The sequence below is a fragment of the Lepidochelys olivacea genome, assembly GCF_965140295.1.
Source record: "Lepidochelys olivacea isolate rLepOli2 genome assembly, chromosome: 8".
Taxonomy (NCBI): domain Eukaryota; kingdom Metazoa; phylum Chordata; order Testudines; family Cheloniidae; genus Lepidochelys; species Lepidochelys olivacea.
Genome location: NC_140418.1, coordinates 53,834,507 through 53,858,737, shown reverse-complemented (window position 1 = coordinate 53,858,737; position 24,231 = coordinate 53,834,507). Strand labels below are relative to the sequence as shown.

The 24,231-nt window shown below is 48.2% G+C and overlaps 1 protein-coding gene across 2 annotated transcripts in view; it reads right to left on the bottom strand.

The window, feature by feature from the left end:
- The window catches only part of CACNA1E (calcium voltage-gated channel subunit alpha1 E), a 257,484-nt gene that overhangs the window by 94,593 nt on the left and 138,660 nt on the right, over positions 1-24,231 (bottom strand). For both annotated transcript variants that reach the window (XM_084636282.1, XM_084636281.1), the window contains one exon: positions 2,310-2,425. In XM_084636282.1, coding sequence (XP_084492408.1) covers positions 2,310-2,425 — 116 coding nt within the window. The remainder of the gene's footprint in view (positions 1-2,309; positions 2,426-24,231) is intronic.

The window sequence follows — 24,231 nt, the reverse complement described above, 5'->3', positions numbered from 1 at the left end:
TGACAAGTTAGAAAACAGGTGTGATATCCAAAGTCTATATCATGCCTATTTGGAAATCTTTAGTTGTGCAGAAAAAACCTTCGTTTTCTTAGATTCAGTCATAGGTTGGGAGCTGGGGACGGAGTTGCTCACAAAGGGACCATGCATCCAGTCAGAAAACCCTGCAGAGGTGGAACTGGCTGGAAAGTGACTAACTGACCCTCACCTACTCTAACTTATGGCCCCACCATGGTAGATAACTTCAGAAAATTCAAAGCCCACCCAGGCCTCTCAGTGTTACGGGAAGTCTGACCACACAGAGTTTCAATATTTAAAATATGAAATTGGCACCTGTAGATAACTCCTACGTACACACACAAATCTTTGTTAGAGTGAAGTGAAGCGCATGCCGGTGGTATGACTTGTATACGACCTTTCAGTAATGTGATAGTTAAAAGAAAATCGCAAAAAAACAAACATTAGAAACCAAGGATATTCAGGGTTAAACTAGAAACCCAAATCTGCGAACATATGAATGTTCACAGCTAAGTTACCAAACTGCCTTAACTCTGTTCCCGTATAAATGCTAACCTATCATTGGCCCTTCTTTGCATGCACAATATTAAAAATAGGTTTCAGAGTAGCAGCCGTGTTAGTCTGTATTCACAAAAAGAAAAGGAGTACTAGTGGGACCTTAGAGACTAACCAATTTATTTGAGCATAAGCTTTCGTGAGCTACAACTCACTTCATCGGATGCATACTGTGGAAAATATAGAAGATGTTTATATACATACAAACCATGAAAAAATGGGTGTTTACCACTTCAAAAGGTTTTCTCTCCCCCTACCCCACTCTCCTGCTGGTAATAGCTTATCGAAAGTGATCACTCTCCTTACAATGTGTATGATAATCAAGGTGGGCCATTTCCAGCACAAATCCACATTGTAAGGAGAGTGATACACAAATACACATTGTAAGGAGAGTGATCACTTTAGATAAGCAATTACCAGCAGGAGAGTGGGGTAGGGGGAGAGAAAACCTTTTGTAGTGGTAAACACCCATTTTTTCATGGTTTGTATGTATATAAACATCTTCTGTATTTTCCACAGTATGCATCCGATGAAGTGAGCTGTAGCTCATGAAAGCTTATGCTCAAATAAATTGGTTAGTCTCTAAGGTGCCACTAGTACTCCTTTTCTTAATATTAAAAATAAACTCCCCGGAATGTGGGCTTGATAATCTGGTTTGTACATCTACGTTTCCAACACAGCTCCTAAGTGCTATGCTGGGGTCATCACACCTGCTGAGGCTGTTTTCCTGAGAGCCCTGAGTTCATGATCTGAGGCCGGGAGGGTTGTGCACATGGAGATGTGTTAGCTCGGTCACTAATGACACCTGGACAAACGGCTGCCCCATGGAAGCATTAGCGCTGAGCTCCTCCTGTGCTCAGCAGCTCCCAGGATCAGCTCGTTCCTGAGGATGGGGAATGCTAGCATACTGACAGCAATCGGTCAGACTCCTGTCCGTGTGCTGTGCATGACCGCAATGGTGGTCATACAGCAGCATAAGCACTCTGGCTTCCATGCTACAGTGAGCTCCGTGCAGGCACAGGGATCTCCCTGCGGGGAGCTCCCTGCAGGACTGGTGGGTGGAGGTTGTATGGAGCGCTAGAATTGCGGCCAAACTACTTGGTACTGAAGGATAAGTATGAATTTCTGATTTCCTCAGGGCATCCTTATGGGAGAAGAGTGAAAATCTTTTAGCTGTGTCATTGGGCAGATGTGTTAATGGCCACTAAAGTTAGCGCCAATGCTCATAGGCTACAAAACACGTTGTCCCACCCACTCCGCCCGGGATATAGACCTGCCTTGTTGTGCACATTCAGTATCACAGTGTACCAAAGAAATACACACCCAAGCCAAATCCTGCCCTCACTTCGACCCCCGTCACCTCCTCGGATGGCAGTGGATTTGCGCACTTATAACCGAAGGCAGAATTCAGCCCAACCGTGGCACCTTTCATGCCCTTTGGCCTCCAATGCGCAATTCAGTCACATGTGACTCAGCAGAACCCTTTCTGCCCCGGTGAAATATTTTGTGGGGGAAGCGTGCGGCAGAGCCAGTCTGGGTGTGGGGGAGGAGCAGAGAACCGTATGGACCCACAAGCTGTACAATACGGAGCTAATTCATTAATCAGTGATGGCAGCCTCCGACTTCGCAGGCATCTGCTGAACTACAGAGCGAGCGCAGCAGCTCCCTTCCCCCGAGCCAGTGGGGTCACCCCCTCAGTCACATTGAAACACTGACCCTAGGCCTGCCACCAGCCTTACCTGCTTTGTCTATCCAGGCCCGATAGCCGTTCAATTCCCGTTCGATCTGCTGCTGGCGCCGCAGCTTCATGAAGGCTCTGCGGTTCTCCACCCGCTCTCGCTCTTTGGCAAATTCCCTGTAGACACAGAAGGGCAACGTTGGTTTTATTGAGGGATCGTGGCACGGCTGGGATAAAGGAGAGGTGTGTGTGTGTGAGAGAGAGAGAGAGAGAGCAGGGCAGCATGGCAAGGGCGTGGGTGTGGGGGGGGGGTGTGTGCGCAGGGAGACATGGCCAGGACCATGGGAGGGGGGTGTGCGCGTGCACAGGGTGATATGGCGGGGATCATGTTGCGGGGGGAGTGCGCACGCAGGGTGTTATGGTTGGGGCCATTGATGTGTGTGTGTGTGTGTGTGTTTGTGCACGCGCACACAAGGTGGTATAGCTGGGACCCTCGGGGTGTGTGGGTGCGTGCAGGGTGGTATGGCTGAGACCACTGGGGGGGGCTGTGTGCAGGCTGGCACAGCTGGGACCATGGTGTGTGTGTGTGTGTGAGTGAGTGAGTGCAGGGTGGCACAGCTGGGACCATGGGGTGTGTGTGTGTGTGTGTGTGTGCAGGGTGGCACAGCTGGGACCATGGTGTGTGTGTGTGTATGTGTGTGTAGGGTGGCACAGCTAGGAACATGGGGTGTGTGTGTGTGTGTGTGTGTGTGAGAAAGAGAGAGAGACAGAGAGAGAGTGAGTGCAGGGTGGCACAGCTGGGACCATGGGGTGTGTGTGTGTGTGTGTGTGTGTGTGTGTGCAGGGTGGCACAGCTGGGACCATGGTGTGTGTGTGTGTGTGTGTAGGGTGGCACAGCTAGGAACATGGGGTGTGTGTGTGTGTGTGAGAAAGAGAGAGAGACAGAGAGAGAGTGAGTGCAGGGTGGCGCGGCTGGGACCATGGTGCGTGTGTGTGTGTGCGAGTACGCATGCAGCATGCAGGGCAGTATGGTTGGGACCACTGGGATGTGTATGTGTATGCGTGTGTGGGTGTGCGTGCAGGGTGGTATGGCTGGGGCCATGGGGGGGGGGGTTTGCAGGGTGGTATGGCTGGGGCCATGGGGGGGGGTTTGCAGGGTGGTATGGCTGGGGCCATTGGGGGGGGGGTTGCAGGGTGGCATGGCTGGGGCCATGGGGGGTGGGGGGGTTTGCAGGGTGGCATGGCTGGGACCATGGCGCGTGTGTGCGTGCAGGACAGCACAGCAGGGTCAGTGGCAGGGCTGGAACAGTTGGGGTAGAAGGGTGGGCCCGGGGCAGCATGGTTGGGACAGGGGACGGGGGACAGCTCTCAGGGCACAGTGTGGGGTGGCAGGCTTCGAGGGATGGACAGAAGGATACCTGGGAGGAATGGGAGGAGAGTCAGCACAGTGGAGGGGTGGTCACACAGCTGGCCGGCTAGGACACAGGGAAGCCAGAGGGATGGCTGAGGCAGATGGAAACACTGCCCTCAGACTGAGGCACATGGAGGAAGTCTGGCTGGAGCAGATGGGTGAGATGAACAAATCTACTGAGCCAAAGCATCAGTATAACTGGGATGAAGGGGATCAATGGATGGGACCACGGTACTGATGGAACAAATCTACAGTGTGGCGCAAGGAGTGCGGTGAACAGGTAGGAAAAGTAAGGAGGGGTGGGGGAGAGAGGAGTGAAGTTGATGAATGTGCAATGACATCCCCATGTTCTCCAGCATCCCAGACCAGGGGCAGTCCTGCCCAGCACCAGTGCATCATCCAGAGGGGCAGGTTATGGCCCAGATACTAATTCAACTCTCCCTCCTCCAAGTGCTCACCAAGGTCTGCCTCCTCCCCCTGCCCCCGCCACCCACTGACCCCTTTCAAAGGTGTGGGAGGCACGAGTGGGTGGGACATGCAGATGCTCTGCAGACTCCTTGGCGTCCCTCCACTTGGATGGGAGGAAAGAAATAGCAGATGGGACCTGAGAAGGGGCATGCACAGTGGGTGAAGAGCCAACCCTGGGCAACCCCAGGGGGTGGGCAGACCGGGGCGGGTAGAGCCAGTCCCTGCAGTGCTTGATTCAGGAAGCCAGGTGAGAGCGTTCCTGCTGCATGAACTGATAGTCTCTCGGCCCATCTCCCAGAGAGATGCTTAAAATGCAACTCAGTCACTACGTGCTGGCTTGTAGTAGGCACAGCTCCTCTTCACACACACTGCAGTGTTGCTGGGAGGTGGGGGGGGGGGCAGAATGCATTAAGACAAAATTTATTCCACTGCAGCCCTGCCATGTGCTCCATGGATCTGTGCAAGCTAGGGAAGGCTGGGGTGCAGACGTGAGAGGATGGGAACTCCCAGTAACTCCAGCCTTCTCCAGCCACAAGGTGAAGGCGAGCTGGCCTCTAGACTGGCCTCTCTCTCCCCACCCCCAAAGAGCTGACAGCCCAGCACGGGAATGAGAAGGAGAATCAAAAATGACCAACGTGACCTAGGTGAACACATTTTTCCACCCTTGCTGCATGGCACTGACTGAGCACTGCGATCCCACCCGGCCAAAGAGACGCTCCATCTCTCAGTCATGGAAAACAGATCAGGCAGATATTTTAAGTTCGCAGCCTCCTCAGTGCCTGGCTTCAGGGCCCCTTCTGCCAGGACAGCGGGGCGGGGCAGGGGGGGAGAACGACTCTGAGGGGGATGGGCAGAGGGCCCCTCAGCATGCCACTTGATTCACTGACAGTTCATGGGTTTGCTCTGAATCAAGGGCCCAAGGGTTTGGGGATTTAACCTTTGAGGCTATCTGCATGCCCCTTCTGCTCCCAGACAGCTCTCAAACACTGAGACTGCCCCCCCGCCCCCCAACAGGGCTCGTCCAAGGTGACCCAGGCCAGGAAGGCTGTAGCAGAGCTGGGAACCCAGCTCTCCTGAGTCCCAGTCCAGGGCCTTAACCACTGGAACATCCTACCTCTGTTGTCTTATTTCTCCTTCTTATTTAGTCACCCATTCCTTGTTTGAGGGAAGGCTGTTGATCACGTGTGCACTAGCACAGGGCATTGGGGACATTTTCCAAGCCAAAAATACACAGCTATACATCTGGGCAAACCCTACAGTGATTCGGCTGCATGGGAAGTCATTTCTTTTCCTCAGGTTTACTCGTACAGCACAGAGCACACTGGGTCATTTGGTGCAATGATCATAAAGCTCAGCTAAATCTGATCAGGTCTGTCAGCAGGAGCCCCCGCACACCAGTCAGACAGGGGCAGGTGAGGAAAGGAAACAGAGGAGTAGCCTTCCCTATTTTAATACTTTACTATCTTTAAGAAGAAACAAACAGATTAGTAAGTTTCAAAGGAAGATCTGACACACAAGTAAGGGTTCTCTCTGGGGCACCGCTAATGATCAGCCCTCGTGCTTCATAGTCCAAGCTGTTCCTCACTCAAGAGGCAGGAGGAGATTTCCCCTCTGTGGGATAAGGTTGCATGACTGGGGCTAGATTTTCAAACAGAACTCAGCTCCCAGTTAGGCACCTGCACAATTGGGCCAGGTTTTCCAGAGTTTAGCACCCGACACGCTGAGCTGTTTTGAAAACCTGGCTCAGTTTGTGGGTGCTGAGCTCCTTTGAAAATTCTGACCTTAGGAATTGTGTGTGTGTTGGGGGGGGGCGTGGACGGGTTAAACCTTTCTCTGAAACGTCCAGGTTTGGCTGTGTCCAGAGAGAGGACACTGGACTACTGGGTCTGGTCTGGTGTCTCCTATAGTTATGATCATAAAAGGAAACCACAGAAGCTTAAATCTATGACTGGATTCCCTTTGCACTCCAGCATACACCTGTAAACATCAGGAAACTCAGTGTAAAGGCTGAGATTCCTTCCTTAACCCACCACCATTGTACTTGCCTGCTACTGGCTCACCACCCTCTGAGAATCTTACCTACTGCAATTCCTAGGCACAGCACGGGACAGCTAGAGAAAATGGAGTTTCTGCATCAACTCTAGCTTACTCCTGACTGGTTAAGCCCTTGATGGCACTAGAACAGGAGGCATTTGTGGCTGGAGACCCAACTACCAGGTGGGTTAACTCCCAGCTCCATGGCAGCCATGCCTGATGCAGGAGCTGCTCCTCCATTTCCACCCATCCCCATCCCTTATGCACCTGAACTGAGGGTCAAAGGATTAATCTACGTGAGGGAGAACTTCTTAAAGGTTTGTAGGGAGACCCCTCACTCAGGAGAAGCTGCTTTGCTTTAGTGATCAGCAATGCATGGTTCTCTGATTCAGTACAAACAAAGCTTTTGTGTATGGATTCAGGGTCTCTTGCTGTTGTCATAGTAACCCAGTCAGAAATGAACCCCTCCGGGATGGGCAAGCCTGCAAGATGCAAAGACATACTTACATACACGCAAACAGCTCTACAAGTCTGCACACATGAGCATTAATGCTCATACACTGGAACCCAGAGGCTCACCCATCTGTAGGTTTTGCACACCCACACGCTGGACATACACAAAGAAAAGCACACAGATGCAGACAAATCTGTGACCATACCAGCACATATATACACCATGCCAATCATTCGCAAAAGAAAACATGCACACACCTGAGGCTTCACACTCACGCCCCAGATTACTCAGGCAGCAACACACACATAGAGCCTACCCAAATGTATGAAAACACATGAAAGAAAGAAATCCATAAATACAATCTTCTGCAATCACACACATGATCAAAGATGTACATGCAAACAACATATATACACACAGGCAGGAAAACACACAAACACATATACACACCATGCACCAGTGCAAACTTGCATACATACATTCCCATAACTATATATAGATATGCATATGCTAATACGCAAATAGAACCATATACCTATACTTACAGTCACTCAAAATGCATGATCATATGCTGACAATTCTGGTTTACAAACTTGTGTACACATATCAGTGACCATATCCATAAGCAAACATGCACCCTTCTGTATGCTGCTATACAGAATGACCACATACCAATATGAACAAATATGCAGGACTACATACACTTATGTATGTATGGAGCAAAAGGTCGATGCAGAAACAGAAACATGGGAGAATACGCCAAGTAACACACCTATGGAACTGAAATGCACAGGCTCATACGCATACTGCTTGCAGGCATGGCACGCACGTCAAAACAGGAACCATATGCATGGAGGCTCACATGACTACACACACTGTACAAAGTGATGCATTTGCTTTACACACCCACACATGCATGTTTAGTCATAAGCATAAGATGACACATGCACACACACACACTCTGTGTTGCCACTTGCATAGACATAGAATCATAGAATATCAGGGTTGGAAGGGACCCCTGAAGGTCATCTAGTCCAACCCCCTGCTCGAAGCAGGACCAATTCCCAGTTAAATCATCCCAGCCAGGGCTTTGTCAAGCCTGACCTTAAAAACCTCTAAGGAAGGAGATTCTACCACCTCCCTAGGTAACGCATTCCAGTGTTTCACCACCCTCTTAGTGAAAAAGTTTTTCCTAATATCCAATCTAAACCTCCCCCACTGCAACTTGAGACCATTACTCCTCGTTCTGTCATCTGCTACCATTGAGAACAGTCTACAGCCATCCTCTTTGGAACCCCCTTTCAGGTAGCTGAAAGCAGCTATCAAATCCCCCCTCATTCTTCTCTTCTGCAGGCTAAACAATCCCAGCTCCCTCAGCCTCTCCTCATAAGTCATGTGTTCTAGACCCCTAATCATTTTTGTTGCCCTTCGTTGGACTCTCTCCAATTTATCCACATCCTTCTTGTAGTGTGGGGCCCAAAACTGGACACAGTACTCCAGATGAGGCCTCACCAATGTCGAATAGAGGGGAACGATCATGTCCCTCGATCTGCTCGCTATGCCCCTACTTATACATCCCAAAATGCCATTGGCCTTCTTGGCAACAAGGGCACACTGCTGACTCATATCCAGCTTCTCGTCCACTGTCACCCCTAGGTCAGAACTGCTGCCTAGCCATTCGGTCCCTAGTCTGTAGCGGTGCATTGGATTCTTCCATCCTAAGTGCAGGACCCTGCACTTATCCTTATTGAACCTCATCAGATTTCTTTTGGCCCAATCCTCCAATTTGTCTAGGTCCTTCTGTATCCTATCCCTCCCCTCCAGCGTATCTACCACTCCTCCCAGTTTAGTATCATCCGCAAATTTGCTGAGAGTGCAATCCACACCATCCTCCAGATCATTTATGAAGATATTGAACAAAACCGGCCCCAGGACCGACCCTTGGGGCACTCCACTTGATACCGGCTGCCAACTAGACTTGGAGCCATTGATCACTACCCGTTGAGCCCGACAATCTAGCCAGCTTTCTACCCACCTTATAGTGCATTCATCCAGCCCATACTTCCTTAACTTGCTGACAAGAATACTGTGGGAGACCCTGTCAAAAGCTTTGCTAAAGTCAAGAAACAATACATCCACTGCTTTCCCTTCATCCACAGAACCAGTAATCTCATCATAGATGGCAATTAGATTAGTCAGGCATGACCTTCCTTTGGTGAATCCATGCTGGCTGTTCCTGATCACTATCCTCTCATGCAAGTGCTTCAGGATTGATTCTTTGAGGACCTGCTCCATGACTTTTCCAGGGACTGAGGTGAGGCTGACTGGCCTGTAGTTCTCAGGATCCTCCTTCTTCCCTTTTTTAAAGATTGGCACTACATTAACCTTTTTCCAGTCATCCGGGACTTCCCCCGTTCGCCACAAGTTTTCAAAGATAATGGCCAATGGCTCTGCAATCACAGCAGCCAATTCCTTCAGCACTCTCGGATGCAACTCGTCCGGCCCCATGGACTTGTGCACGTCCAGCTTTTCTAAATAGTCCCAGGATATGAACCTACACATACAACCAGACACCTACATAGACTCCCACTCCCATACCCACAGTGGGCCAAATTAATCTCTGCTGTCACTCCACTGAAGGAAATGTATGCACAAGTGTGAAATGTATGAATTCTGCACATTGTGCCCAGTCATACATAGGCACACACATGCTGGTGTGTGGTATGTATACACACACACATACACACACACACTGAGCACATGGCTCAGGTAAGTGTCAGTCACAATACTTGAGCAGGTACAAAAGCCAATGATGCATGAAGAATAAGGCACAAAGAACTTCACTTCATATACTGCACCCCCCTTCTGGCCCCGCAGCATTCTAATTACAGCATGAAAGAGGCATGATTATGAAGAACAAATGGCTGTGTTCTTTTACAAGACAAGTGTCTCACTCTTCTGAGATCCCAGCAGCCATCTCCCTCCCCAAAACATTCAAAGGAATCTAAAGAATTGTATGTCTGCTTTAGAGGGAGTTTGAGTTTATTACCCAGGCAGAACCATTACACACTTAGCACTGTGTGGACATTTTTTTGTGAAAAAAATTTTCTGACTGTTCCCAGAATCCTTTGTTTAAGAGCCCCAGACAATCCGAGCATTTTTAATTCCACCCCAGGAAGGTTAAGTTTCCTGCCGGTTTGGTGTTCAGCATCAAACAGCTCTCCCCCTCCATCTGCGGACGTCAGACAAAAATGAGACCTTCTCTACTCCTACACTAGAGGAGGAGGAGGGAGAAGAGCACTGAGAGAAAAGGAGACTGAAAATGGGAGAAAGAGGGAAGGAGAGGAGAAAAGGAATGGGAGAGGGGATAAGAAAGAGTCTTTAACAGCCAATCAGCAAATAGGCTCACAGCTCTTGGCTTAATATTTGGGAACAAGGTGTGTGTACAGGATTGCAGAGGGCAGTAAAAATCATCTGTGCAAAAGTGTCTATTCTGGATCATTCATTACCTCCTGATCTCTGCTCACCAGCAGGTTCTGGGTGCCACAAAACAGGGAGATGCCCAACAAACTAAGGGGTTGTCTACGTTTGACATGCTACAGCTGCTTCCATGTAGCCACTACCAACGCTGACGGGAGAGGTTCTCCACCCACCTCCCACACAGGCGACAGCTCTGTCTACACTGGGGGTTAGGTCGGCTTCGCTTCACACCCCTGAACAACGTAGCTGGGTTGAGCTAACTTTTTAGTGCAGACGGGGCTTAAGCTAATTTGGGTCAAAGGTTGGGCTACCACACCTCCCAGTTTGTTCTGCTGCTTGAGCTCATTGCTTTGTCACAACATCATTATGTTCCTGATACCACCTCATGGGGTAAAGCTTCACCTTCAGGGCCACGTAACAGCCAGCAAGCCCAACGTGCAAGGCAAAAGCCAGCAGAGCTCCAACTATCTTGTGAAAGTGAGCACGAGGGGCTATCCTGCCGCTGCTGCAGGCAGCTGATGTTTTAAGACCCACTCTCCTCCAGATGAAAAGCTCAGGTGAGCGGGAAGGAGTATCAGTTTCTGCAAGGTCCTGGCCCCCACTAGGTGGATGCGCTGGCTAGGAGGTCTATTTCTGATTTTCATTCACTGTGTGCCAACAGTGGGCCCTCCACTGCACGGAAGATACAGGAGACGCATCTTGGGTGAGATTCTCTGCTGGTGCACTTCAGCACAGCCACAGGCAATAGAGCAATGCTGGTTTACCCCAGCTGAGAATCCGGCCCCATCTCTCTTCCCTCTTGCCTGTCCCTGCCATCTTATGAAACCTTTGGCAGCTCTCACTTTGGCTGTGCGGGTGGCCTTGCCTCCTTTATCTGAAGGAGACGCTTGCTTAGCGAGAGAAGCTGTCATAACTGCGCAACAATGGTGAAAGGGATGGAAGTGAGCGTCTCAAGAGGCTCAGTCTGTTTAGCTTAAAAAGGAGAAAGTTAAGGGGTGACTTGACCACGGTCTCCAAGTACCTACCTGGGAAACAGACACTGGGTAATTGGGGGCTCTTCAGCTTAGCAGAGAAAGGTGTAGAAAGAGCCAGTGGCTGGAAGTTGAAGGTAGACGAATTCAGACTAGGACTAAGGTGCAAATTTTTAACACTGAAGGTAATTAGCCATGGGAACAACTTACCTGCCAAGGGCTGTGGCAGATTCTCCATCACTGGAAATCTTTAAATCAAGATGGGATGTTTTTTCCAATAGGTAAGTTCTAGTTCAAACAGGATTCAATACAGGGAAGTCCTATGGCAGCCAGACCTAGACCTTCACAGTGTTCTCCTCTGGCTTTACAATCTAGGAAATGCATCCAAGAAGCAACCCAGCCAGAGAGGCGGTTTGGGAATGAAAACAGCCATTTTCAAGGACTGAATCCCCAGGGAAGCCAATGGAAACTTCCCCTTCCCAATCCCCCTTTCTGCAGCTTTATTAGGCACAGTGAGCTCACATCCTCTCAGCGCATGAGGCAGGACACTCCAGCGCACCCTCCTTAATCCTCATTAACGGGGTGGGGTTTACACTGATGGTCTCTTTCCACTGCAATCAAACCCCTGTTTGGGAAGACCTAATTTAGGGGCTGATGCCGAGAGAGGGTTTCCTGGGTGTGGCAGGCGTTCAGCATGTCCAGGGATTGGGCCTAGTCCACTGCTGCTGTATTTTCAAAGATAAAATTTGGCAGATTACAAAGCTTGAATACGGGGCTAATTGCTTTTGTTCATTAGGAGGAGGGGGAAAAATAAGTTAAACGCAATGTAACGAATTAATTCATTTCAAAGAGACTCAGTACCGAGCAGGGCAGCAGCGGAGGCTGGTGACATCTGAAGGTGGGTGGGCAAAATTGACAGATCAAGGCTTGCTCAGAACCAATTTACAGCACTGGGTAAAGATAATGTAGCTGAATAAGAACCGGGCAGGCAAGGCTGATTGACAGCCATTTAGGGACATGCTAAACCAGACGGAGGGAGGGCTTTTCAAAGGAGCCTAGAGGTGTGAGGTGCCCAGCTCCCATTGAAAGGCTTTGGGCAGGGGAATCCCACCTTTGGCATATCAAGGGCTTGTCTACACATACAGCGCGGCTGTGGCGCAGCTTCACCGATGCAGCTGTGCCACTGTAGGGTTTAGCGAAGGCGCTTCCTACGCCAACAGGAGAGCATCTCCCATCGGCGCAGGTGCTCCTCCTCCCCAAGGGCTGGTAGCTGTGTTGACGGGAGAAGCCCTCTCGTTGACATAGCGTTGTCTATGCTGGGGGTTAGGGTGGCATCACTCAGGAGCGCAGATTTTCCACCCCCCTGAGTGACGTAGTTATACCGACGTACGTCTGTAGTGTAGACCAAGCCTCAGATGGAGGAGGAGGAGGGGGAGTTCTCTATGATATTCCATTTTCCCCTTCAAATACCTCTGACTGGACAAACCCAGCCAAGGAAGGCAGGGCATGGCTCCCTCTGACACAACACTTGTGTGAGCTACTCCCTTCTCTCAAGACCTAATCTCTTTGCCTCTCCAGGTACCCAGATCCTGCAAGCCTAAGAAGTGTTGGGGATCCAAACTCTGAGCCCACTGAGAGCACTGGGCTGTCCCGGCTGCCCTATTCTTAAAACAATGGCTGGGTAGCACGCACACCCCTCAGCACACTCCAGCCTGCAGGCCAAACTGCCACGCATGAGCAGAGCCCCTGTTCCTAGTGTTGGTGACATCCCATAACCCTCCCTCTCTGGCAGGTGAAGGACAGCAGGTCAAACTCAGCACTGGCTTAAGGAGGCGAAAGCCCACTGACGTCAGCAGAATGACGTCCACTTATGCGCCGGGGCTGAGGGCGACCCATCAGCACCTCAGGATTGTGTTCTGTAAAACTGATGCCATTCACTAGTGACTGAGAGAAACAGTGAGGGTTGTGACAGGGAGCACAGGAACTCTGTTAAGCAGGGACTGGAGAGAAGCGCGCCATCTGCCCTACACAGGCGAGCACCGTCATAACAGTGTGCCCAGTTTATCTGGGCATTCGGAGCACAGATGGTACAATTCTTCCCTTCACTGTGAATTCTCCTGGTTCCTTGCTGCTCTCCAGTACAACCTTGGCATTCCTTTCATCTGGTCTGAGAATCTGTTAGGTACTATCCGCTACCAGGACCCAGACGTCACTAGACACCCTGACCGTCAGCAATGGGGAGTGTTTCCCCTTCCCTACAAGCACACAGGCTGTATAGGAGAGAGAGGGATTCTTTAGCTAAATCAGGGTCCCCAGGTCTGTGCGTGAGGAGCATAGAGGGAGAAGTGTTTTCATATTTAAAAAAATCTCACCATGACAATTGGCTCCCTTTTTGGCAGATGCATCGAAGAAACCAAGGGTTGCATGGAGATTGAAATCCTCTGGCATCCTACAGGTGCTTCCCTTCCATTCAGGCTTGGTGCACACTTTAAGATCAATCATGGTAACACTATCCATGCTGTGAACAAAGAGCCTCCATATCCAAGGCCACTGATCCAACACCTTTCAGCAGCACCAAATACACCACTCACAAAACAAGTAAAACCTCTCTGAATCCCAGCCAAGCCAGCTCTTTGGACTCCATTTCACCCCTTCCATAAAGTGGTTTGGAAGCTAAAGCTGAGATGTGCACAGGGAGTCCTCAAATCAGGTCTTTGGAATCTAGTTTCCAGATAACGTTATGGAGGGTTCACATCTGCCATGGTAAAAGTGGACTGGCATTTTTGAAATCTAAGTCCTGCTCCCAGGTTCCATCTGTGTCCCTCAATGTCAGGTGAGCTCTTACAGAAAGATGGCAAGTGCTTTTCTGCTACACTATTCTTTCCAGTATATTTGTCTAGTTAGGTATTTATACTTCAGTTATCACCGTGGCATCTGAACCCCAAACTCGGGTTATTATTGTGGGAAAGCTATGGCAAAGAGATGGGTCTTAAATTTCGTCCTGAATGCATAACTGACAAAGCTGGGGCTGACTATAGGTTTAAACCAAAACTTCAGTGGTTAAAACCATGGGCCTCTCTCAGTTGAGGTAAAGGATTAACTCCATTAATTGACAGCTGTAGCAAAACTCTACTTTTGCAGAGCAACCACTAGAGGGGGACAAAGAACCACTCCATTCTAGTGTGGGCTACAAAGGCAATGAAATGGAGGCCACTCAGCTCTTATTAGAGGAAGTTCCATTGCTGTAGGCCAGCCAACAAAGAGACTGTCTCTGTTGATCTCCCTCTTGGTATAGGGAGTTGCATTGTCCCTGAGGAGTGCTGCTGTCATGGGAGGGTTTCAGCATAGTGGAGATGCTGTTTGAGATCTCTCAGGTCCAGCCCATTGACCACTCTGAAGGTCAAGTTCAGGAATTTTAACAACCTGGTATTTGATAGGGAGCCAGACCAGTGACAGAAGCACCAGAGTGATGTGCTCATGTTGTCTTACCCAGGTCATTAGGCAAACCGCCACAGATATTGCACCTGCTGGAGCTTTTCAAATGTCTACTTTCATTTCCAGGTACAGAGTGTTCCAATAATCTAGTCTGTAGGTCACAAGCTTACCATGTCTGGACCTGTCAAGATAGGTCATAATCTTCTTGCCAACTGCAGGTAGAAGGTGGCAGTTTCAACAGTTGCTGCAATTTGGGTACCTAATATCAGTAAGGAGTCTAAGAAAACTCCTATGCTTTGTATGGTATATGATGGGGAGTCAAACCCCATGGGTAATGATATGGTGTTGGCAAAGTCTTGTAAATGTCTCCCTCTTCCCACCAATATTCCTCTATCTTGCCTGGGTTTAGCTTAAGATAGCTGTCCTTCCTCCAGGAGCTGATTTCACTCAAACACGGGGGACACTAGCAAATGGTGCTATTTAAGTTTGATGTGAAGGAGATACAGAGCAGGGAACATCGTGTGTATCTTGCTGCCATCAAAGACCATGGTGTCTTTACAGATCCTCACCAGTATAAGCCGATGTAGCGCCACTGACTTCAGAAGCTGTGGGTTCTATTCTCAGCTCTTCCAGAGCCTTGGGAAAAATCATATGATCTCCTTGTGCTTCAATTTCCCCCATCTTCAAACTGAGAACAATTGGAACCAACTTTTTCAGGTGCTTAGAGAGTCTCAGTTGAAAAGCACAGTATAAGTATTAAAGCTGAAAACTAGTGGGGAAAATTGCCCGCGAATATTCATGCAATTACAAAAGCAAATTTTGATTCAACTGCATTCACCACCCATTCATGTTCACTTCCTGGGAACATTCAAGTGCTCAAATTGAATACTTCATTAGTCAGCTAAAGTGAATTTTGAATTGTATATTTAAGCGTCAAATTCACAATCCATGCTATTTTGGTTATAGGTCACCTTGTCACAGAACACTCACAATGGTCTACATTTTAAACAGTGACCAGTAATCTTAGTGCCTCAATTTTGGGTACTCATCTTGAGTCACCTTAAAGAGGTCTGATTTTCTGAAGTACTGAACACCCAATCTCTTAAAATCAGGCCACTTAAGCAGTCTCAAGTTGGACACTCAAATGCTAATACCAGTACCGAGTTTACAATGGCGCAGGTGGTGTCCTAGTGCCGGGCCCACACTCAAAAGGGGCCCCAGCCCAGCCCGCTCGAATCTGTGTTGCTCCCTGAGCCACCAGTTCCTCTCCACCCTCTGGCCCTCACTCGCACACTCCTCTTGGCCAGCTGACCCAGGGCTTCCCTCCACGCCCTAGTCCTGCCAGCCGGCTCCTCTCCGCCCCCGGCTCTCCTCCCACCCACTGCTCGCTCCTCTCAGCCGTGAGGGCTCCTCTCTGCCCCCATCACCAGCAGGCAGCAGACAGCCACAAGGCCTAGTGCCTGGGGTGCCCTGCCCAGTCCAGTCTCTTGTCCTGCAAATAAGCACTTGCAGATTTCCCAGCCAGACTCCGTTAGTGGCTCTGCTTGGGCCCCCTTGCTCTGGCTCCCTGCCAAGCCCCTTCTGCTCCCCTACAAACCTTACGCAGAGCAGCACCAGCTGTGACATCTGGCAGGTGCAGCCTGTTCCACATGCAACTCTACCCGAGCTTCCTGGGGCTCCCACCCTCTGACAGAGCCTAGCCACTCCCTGGCTCAGGACTGTTCCTCTTACCTGGGCAGAGGAAGGTGGATGTGCAGTGGAGAGGGTCTGAAAGGAGGTGTAGTCCCTTGCTTTGCAGATCCATCACCCTGGGAAGCAGGGGATGGGGCAATGGGGTTTCTGAGCAGTGGGATGGGGAGCTGAGCAGACTTGGGGAAGAGATGTTCAGCTGGCAATGGTGAGGACTCCCCCCCCCCCCCCGCTGTAACCACTAGACCCCGCTTTCCTCCCAGAGCTGGGGATAGAAACCAGGAATCCTGGCTCCCAGCCCTCCCCCACATGCTCTAATCCACTAGACCCCACTCCCCTCCTAGAGATGGTGAGAGAACCCAGGAGTCCTGACTCTGAGTTTCTCCCTTCTGCTATGCCTAGGGGCATGTCTAGTGAAGACATGATAAATCGACCTCCAAGCGCTCTCCCGTCAACTCCGGTACTCCATTGGAGGGAGAGGCGCAGGCGGAGTCGACGGGGGAGCGTCAGCAGTCGACCTACCACAGCGAAGACGCCGCAGTAAGTAGATCTAAATACGTCGACTGCAGCTACGTTATTCACGTCGCTGAAGCTGCATAATGTAGATCGATCCCCCCCCATTCCCCCCCAATGTAGACCAGGCCTAGATTGCACTGCCTCCCAAGAGATGCGAGTGCCCAAGCGTGCTTCTAAATCACAGAAAATAAGCATGCGAGGAGAAGGAGCAATGACACCAGTGTGGCTGATCTGTGACCCTAACGCGGGGATTCATTAATTCAGTCAGTCACACATACAGAGCAGGTCTCATTCCCTCGAGCAGGGGCCAGACACACACTCTCCAGAATTGGCCGGCCCATCTCTGCACAAATATCTTTGTCTCGCCCTACGCCCGATTCACAATGAAATATCCACCCTGTTCCGAGCCAGAGTGACCGGTCCCTCTGCTCCTTCCACCTGCACGGTCTGAATCGCTGTTGCCTCGTGTCTTACAAACCTGGGTTGGCTGGGGCCACCACTGTGGTGCAAGCAGTGCCCATTGTGATCTCTCTCCAGCGCACTCGTTGGGTGACCCAGGTGGAACCACCCAGCCAGGGGGCTGCAATTGTGTTAATGACATAGGCCCAGGTGGGTTTGGAGCGTTCCCCTGCAGGAGCCTGTGACAACACATGTTTGCAGAGACACAGAGCCAGCATCTTCCAAACAATATAGACTTTATTTTCCCCCAGGGCTACGAAGCATTCAGGGAGGTAAGTTAACGTGGGGGCTGGGAGAAATTGTCCAACCCGAACTTTTTTCCCACTGAAAAATGCCGATTTGGGTTTGAGGTGGGCTTGGGCCTGATTTTAAGCCTGGGTACTATGGGGGCCCACAAATATGTTTGGCACTAGGCCCACAAAAGGTTAATCCAGCCCTGGCTGAGACACCCAAAACCACTTGTAAGTCTCAACATCAGGCCAGTGCCGCAGGATTTTATGTAACTAACCCCCACAACACAAATTGTGAACATTTCCAACAAGCTTTTCACAAACAATCAGCAGAGCAAGGATTATTTGCCAAAGAGATTCACAAGGAATTCTCAGTAATGAACATGTTTGAAAGACAAGATCCGTTGGTGAATAATTCATGAACAGAACTAAAAGGGGGAAACTATCAACTCAATTATTTGATGTGGATTTTTCCACTCAGCTGTAAGAAGAATATTATGTCCTGTAAAGTGGGGATAACACACCCCAACCTCGCAAAGCTATTGTGACCCTCCTTGTTTGTAACGGGATCAGAGACCCTCAGATGAAAGGTGCTACAGAAGTGCAAAGCATTCAGCAGCTTATTGAATATGGATGCCCACCTGTCTACTGAATATAGATGACCATCTCAAAGGCTCCTTTGCTTGAATTATGGGAAGGGATTCAGATACCATGGTGATGGTACAAGAACCTTGCTAGAATAGAACAGAATTATCTGGGTGCGTTTTGCTCACTATTCAGGATATTATCGAGCAGATCAGCTTCTTGTTTCTGTAAATCCAAAATGCACCTTGCGATGTCAGTTGAAATAACCTGGAGAGTGGCTATTTACTATGGATGTTCGGAGACAAGTGGGAAGATCTCTTCAGATGCAAGTGTTTCTCTACCCCCTTCCCCCTGCCTTTCCTATTCAAAAGTAGTTCAAAGAGGCCACTTTCACAACTCATTAAGTTGTCATGGCAACTGGAATTTTCAAGGTTTATTTTCCCTCCCCTCTACTCACCATCACCCCTCCCCAAACACACACACACACACACCCTTGTCGGCTTCATCAAAGCTGCTTCTCCAGAAATTATACTCTTTAAAGGAGAAGAAAACACAGTGCTAGTTGCAGTGAAGTCCAAAAAGGTATTCCTTGGTTGTGTTTTTCTGCCTCTTAACATCTCTCATGATCTCTCCCCACATAACCTTTCCATCTTCTAGAGACAATTCTCCCTCGCCACAAACCACCCACCCACTTTCCCAGTAAACTATTATCTCGCAAGCATTTCTTTTTCACCCTCCCAATCCAGCTGGAACACCGCCGGCCCCGGGTTTTGCACGCAGCCAGCCAAAACCCCAGCCTCTGTCAAAAATGTGCACTCGCTCCTTTAACGGCTTTATTATTAATCGCTAAAACTTAATCTTATTCATCGTTTGTTATGCCTCCAAAATTGGCTGGAAATTTTTTTTTTAAATTAGGCGAAGTGAAAAGATTTCAGTGATGGCTCAGAAGCTTCTTGAAGAAGCTGAAGAATGCTCTCCGGAGACTGGGAACACTACAGTAACCCAACCTGAAAGAAACAAGATCTTAAGACAAAGAAATGTTGCCAAATTGATCCTTTAATTATAACATTAGTCGTTTCTTTCAAAGGCTTAGTAGTGTGTGTGTGGGGGGGGGGTGTTTCGGAAAAGACTTAAAAATGGAGAAAATGAAATTTAACATCACCGGAATGACTGCAGGCAATTAGAAGGGGATTTAAATCACTCTCTCATTTGGTGCAAGGCAGCTGGACGGGACTTTTCTGGCCCTAGTGGTTAACTTTTTGTGCTGTTCTTGGCTCCTACTTCTCAGCTGAGCCACTTCAGAGCTGCAAATCCTGTCTCCCTCTTCTTTCAGGCAGAACTCCATTGCCCATCACACCTCTATAAACTCAAATTATTGCTCCTGACAGTACTGAGCTGGAAGTCCGAGACTGCGGGTAAAGGAAAGGACACGGTCAATGGGTGGATGGTCAGAGGTAATGCAGGCAGTGGCAGGGCCACGTGTTGTACTTTGGGGAATAGAAGTAATGGGGAACTGTATTGCAAACCACATGGGGAGACTGGGAGACCTGCTTGGCATGGGAAGACAAGGAGTTTTTCTGCAGGAGTGGGAATAGCAGGAAGGATCATGGACAACACATCCTTTTGGGCCAGGAAACTCTATGGATCCTGAAAGTTATGCAATCAAAGCATGGTTCATGTTTCCTTTTTTCTCCCTACTCTAATCTATTTTGTTCTTAAGGACAAGCTGATTAGTTTGGCACCTTTTCACACACCTAGGATTTAACCAAAACAACTCAAAGACCATAGGAAAAAGGACCTCTCCAGGGTCTGGCTTGGCAGGGAGATAACTTATATTTAGGTATTAAAGAAAGCATTGATGGCACTGTCAGTGCAAGACCCAAATGGATGGGGAATTTGCTACATTGCTTTTGATCCACACCTTGAATACTGCATGCAGTTTGGGTCATCCCATATGAAAAAGGATGTATTAGAATGGGAAAAGGTACAGAGAAAGGCAACAAAAATGATTAGGGGTATGGAACACCTTCCATATGAGGAGAGATTAAAAAGACCAGGACTGTTCAGTTTAGAAAAGAGATGGTGGATCTGATAGAGGTCTATACAATCATGAATGGTGCAGAGAAAGTGAATAGGGAAGTGTTATCTACCCCTTCACATAACACAAGAACCAAGGGTCATCCAATGAAATAAATAGGCAACAGGTTTAAAACAAACAAAAGGAAGTATTTCTTCACACAACACCCTGTGGAACTTGTTGCCAGGGGAAGTTGTGAAGGTCAAAAGTATAACTGGGTTAAAAAAAGAATTAGATAAATTCATGGAGGATAGGTCCATGAATGGTTATCAGCCAAGATGATCACGGATGTAACCCCATGCTCTGGGTGTCCCTAGCCTCTGACTGCCTGAAGCTGGGATTGGATGACATGGGTCACTCACAACTGCCCTGTTCTGTTCATTCCTTCTGAAGCATCTGGCACCAGCCACTGCCACAAGACAGGATATTGGGCTAGACGGGCCATTGGCCTGACCCAATTTGGCCATTCTTGTGATCAGATTTTTGTTAGTTTTGATTTGTAGAAAAGCAGCAAGAATTAATCTGATCCAAAACTTTTCACATAAAAAAGAGCCCAATTAGAAAATTACAGACCTGCCCTATAAAGACATAGGACCAGAGCCTTGGCTACAGGTGAGAAACACAAAGCATAGCTCTAGTGGGGTGCAACAGCAACATCAGCTTGCTCTGTGCCAGGCCAGTCCCATTACATTGGCCAACAACCCCAAGGGGCCAACATCATTGCCGGAGATCAGTAGGATATAGGAACACTATAGACACACCCTCTTCTTCCTAGCTACCTCCCCACCCACACACATCACCAATAGCAAATGGGGTGGCACAGGTGTTATAACACTCTACTCTACCAGAAGATCCCCCGTTGGCTTTAGGGCCATAATTAACCTGCAGTGGGTGTGCAATGACCACACTACACTGGAGAATCTGGACAGTAAAAATCATATCACCCTTAGAAAAGGATTAGATATTTCTGTGTTCTGGTTAAATTGTGGCATGACCTCTGGGGTGTAAACAGCCTAGACCAGCGGTTCCCAAACTTGTTCCGCCGCTTGTGCAGGGAAAGCCCCTGGCGGGCCGGGCCGGTTTGTTTACCTGCCATGTCCACAGGTTCGGACGATCGCGGCTCCCACTGGCCGCGGTTCACTGCTCCAGGTCAATGGGAGCTGCTGGAAGCAGCGCAGGCCGAGGGACATACTGGCCGCTGCTTCCAGCAGCTCCCATTGGCCTGGAGCAGCGAACCGCGGCCAGTGGGAGTCACGATTGGCCGAACCTGTGGACACTGCAGGTAAACAAACCAGTCCGGCCCGCCAGGGGCTTTCCCTGCACAAGCGGCGGAACAAGTTTGGGAACCGCTGGTCTAGGCTGTTTACACCCCAGAGGTCATGCCAAGTTTAACAACCAGGGGCTGACTGCTGACAGAGATGAGCAATATAACCTAAAGGCTATAAGATTTGGACTCAGTCAGATTTCTGGTGGCAGTAAATAACCTGGTCCAATGCCCTTTCTCCAGCTTGTGCGGATTCAAACCTCAGCTCTGTCGCCATTATGTCCCTAATGAAAGCAGCTGCCCTCATGAAGTGAGGGAGTGGGGCTGCCTTTGAGTTAGCTAGCCTATGTAGGACTTGAAAGAGAAGGAGCAAGACCTTGAACTGTACCCCAGGATTGCATTAGCAGAGAATAGAGTATTAGAGTAACATGCTCAGGCTGAGCTGTTCTGCTTAGCAGCTCGTGCTGTTGTGTGTTGCACCATCTCTAGATGATAGAAACCATCTTTTCTTTGTCAGGTCAAAGTAGAGCACGTTGAAATAATCCAGTCTCCTAGTGTGAAAAACCCTAATCACTGTGGCTCGCTCTGTATCTGGGGGTATGTCTTCACCAGAGAGTTAGCCTGCGCTATAGCCTGGGTCTTCCGTCCCTTCTTCCATCCACACAGAAAAAGCTCTAACCTGGCATTAAGCCTGATTAATCAGGTACAGCTGAGGGTACAGGCTTGAGTTTGGGTTTTGCTTCAGCTTGGACTGGCAAGCCCCTTCACTCCGCAGTGAGTACACTGGCTAATCATGAAAGGGTGCACTTAGCCCTCCAGTGCTATCCCACAATTCCACACGGGCTGTGCTTTCTTGTCTAACAGCTCCCTTTTTCTCCATTGTTTTTTAAACCCATGTTTGCCTGCTACATTTCTGCTGTTCTTCCACAGCATTTCGGTAGAGGTGCCATCCAAGAAATCCTTTTCCTGAGCAATCAGTTGGCCATAAGCTGGGATGTGAGATCAGTAAGGCCCATCACTTGGGGAAATGCCCCCAAATGACACCTTTATGTTTAGTGGACAGGAAAGAAACAGAGAGTCCGTCAGGTGTGCTATGTTGTGGTCTGCAGACTGGATTCCTTAATGACAATCTTCATTAAAAGTAGGGCTGTCAATTAATCACAGTTAATTCAAATGATTAACTCAAAACAAATTAACTTGACTAAAAATGTATCACAAGTAATATCCATTTTAATCGCACTGTTCAATAATAATAGAATACCAATTTATTATAAATATTTTTGGATGTTTTTCTATATTTTCACATATATTGATTTATATATCGATTTCACAATTACAACACAGAATACAACGTATACTGTGCTCACTTTATATTATTATTTCTGATTACAAATATTTGCACTGTAAAAAAGATAAACAAAAGAAATCGCATTTTTCAGTTCACCTCTTACAAGTACTGTCATGCAATCTCTTTGTTGTGAAAGTGCAACTTACAAATGTAGATTTACATTTGCCCTTTTGTAGTCAGCATTGCAAGGTATTTACATGCCAGACATGCTAAACATTCATATACCCCTTCATGCTTTGGCCACCATTCCAGAGGACATGCTTCCATGCTGATGACACTCGTGACACTGATGACACTTGAAAAAAATAATGTGTTAATGTGACTGAACTCCTTGGGGGAGAATTGTATGTCTCCTGGTCTGTGGTTTCACTCACATTCTGCCATATATTTTGTGTTATGGCAGTCTCGGATGACAACCCAGCACATGTTCGATTTAAGAACACTTTTGCTGCAGATTTGACAAAATGCAAAGAAGGTACCAAAGTGAGATTTCTAAAGATAGCTACAGTGCTCGACCCAAGATTCAAGAATCTGAAGTGCCTCCCAAAATCTGAGAGGGACGAGGTGTGGAACATGCTGTCAGAAGTCTTAAAAGAGTAACACTCCAATGCAGAAACTACAAAACCCAAACCACCAAAAAAGAAAATCAACCTTCTGTTGGTGGCATCTGACTAAGATGATGAAAATGAACATGCGTCAGTCTGTATTGTTTTGGATTGTTATCGAACAGAACTCGTCATCAGCATGGAAGCATGTCCTCTGGAATGGTGGCCGAAGCATGAAGGGGCATACAAATGTTTAGCATATCTAGCATGTAGATACCTTGCAACACTGGCTACCACAGTGCCATGCAAACGCCTGGTCTCATTTTCAGGTGACATTGTACATAAGAAGTGAACAGCATTATCTCCCGTAAATGTAACAAACTTGTTTGTCTTAGCAATTGGCTGAACAAGAAGTAGGATTAAGTGAACTTGGAAGCTCTAAAATTTTACATTGTTTTATTTTTGAGTGGTTATAAAAAAATATAATAATTCTACATTTGTAAGTTGCATTTTCATGGTAAAAAGATTTCATTACAGTACTTGTATGAGGTGAACTGAAAAATACAATTTATTTTGTTCGTCTCTTTTATAGTGCAAATATTTGTAATCAAAATAATAATATAAAGTGAGCACTGTACACTTTGTATTCTGTGTTGTAATTGAAATCAATGTATGTGAAAATGTAGAAAACATCCAAAAAGATTTAAATAAATGGTATTTAGTTGTCTAACAATGTGAATAAAACTGTGATTAATAGCGATTAAAAAAATAATCTCATGATTAATCATGATTAATTTTTTTAATTGTTTGACAGCCCTAAGTAAAAGCTCTTGCTGCCAAATGCTGTTGGCTTTCACCTTCAGAACTGATGATCACTTTAGATAAGCTATTACCAGCAGGACAGTGGGGTGGGAGGAGGTATGGTTTCATATTCTCTGTGTATATATAAAGTCTGCTGCAGTTTCCATGGTATGCATCCGATGAAGTGAGCTGTAGCTCACGAAAGCTCATGCTCAA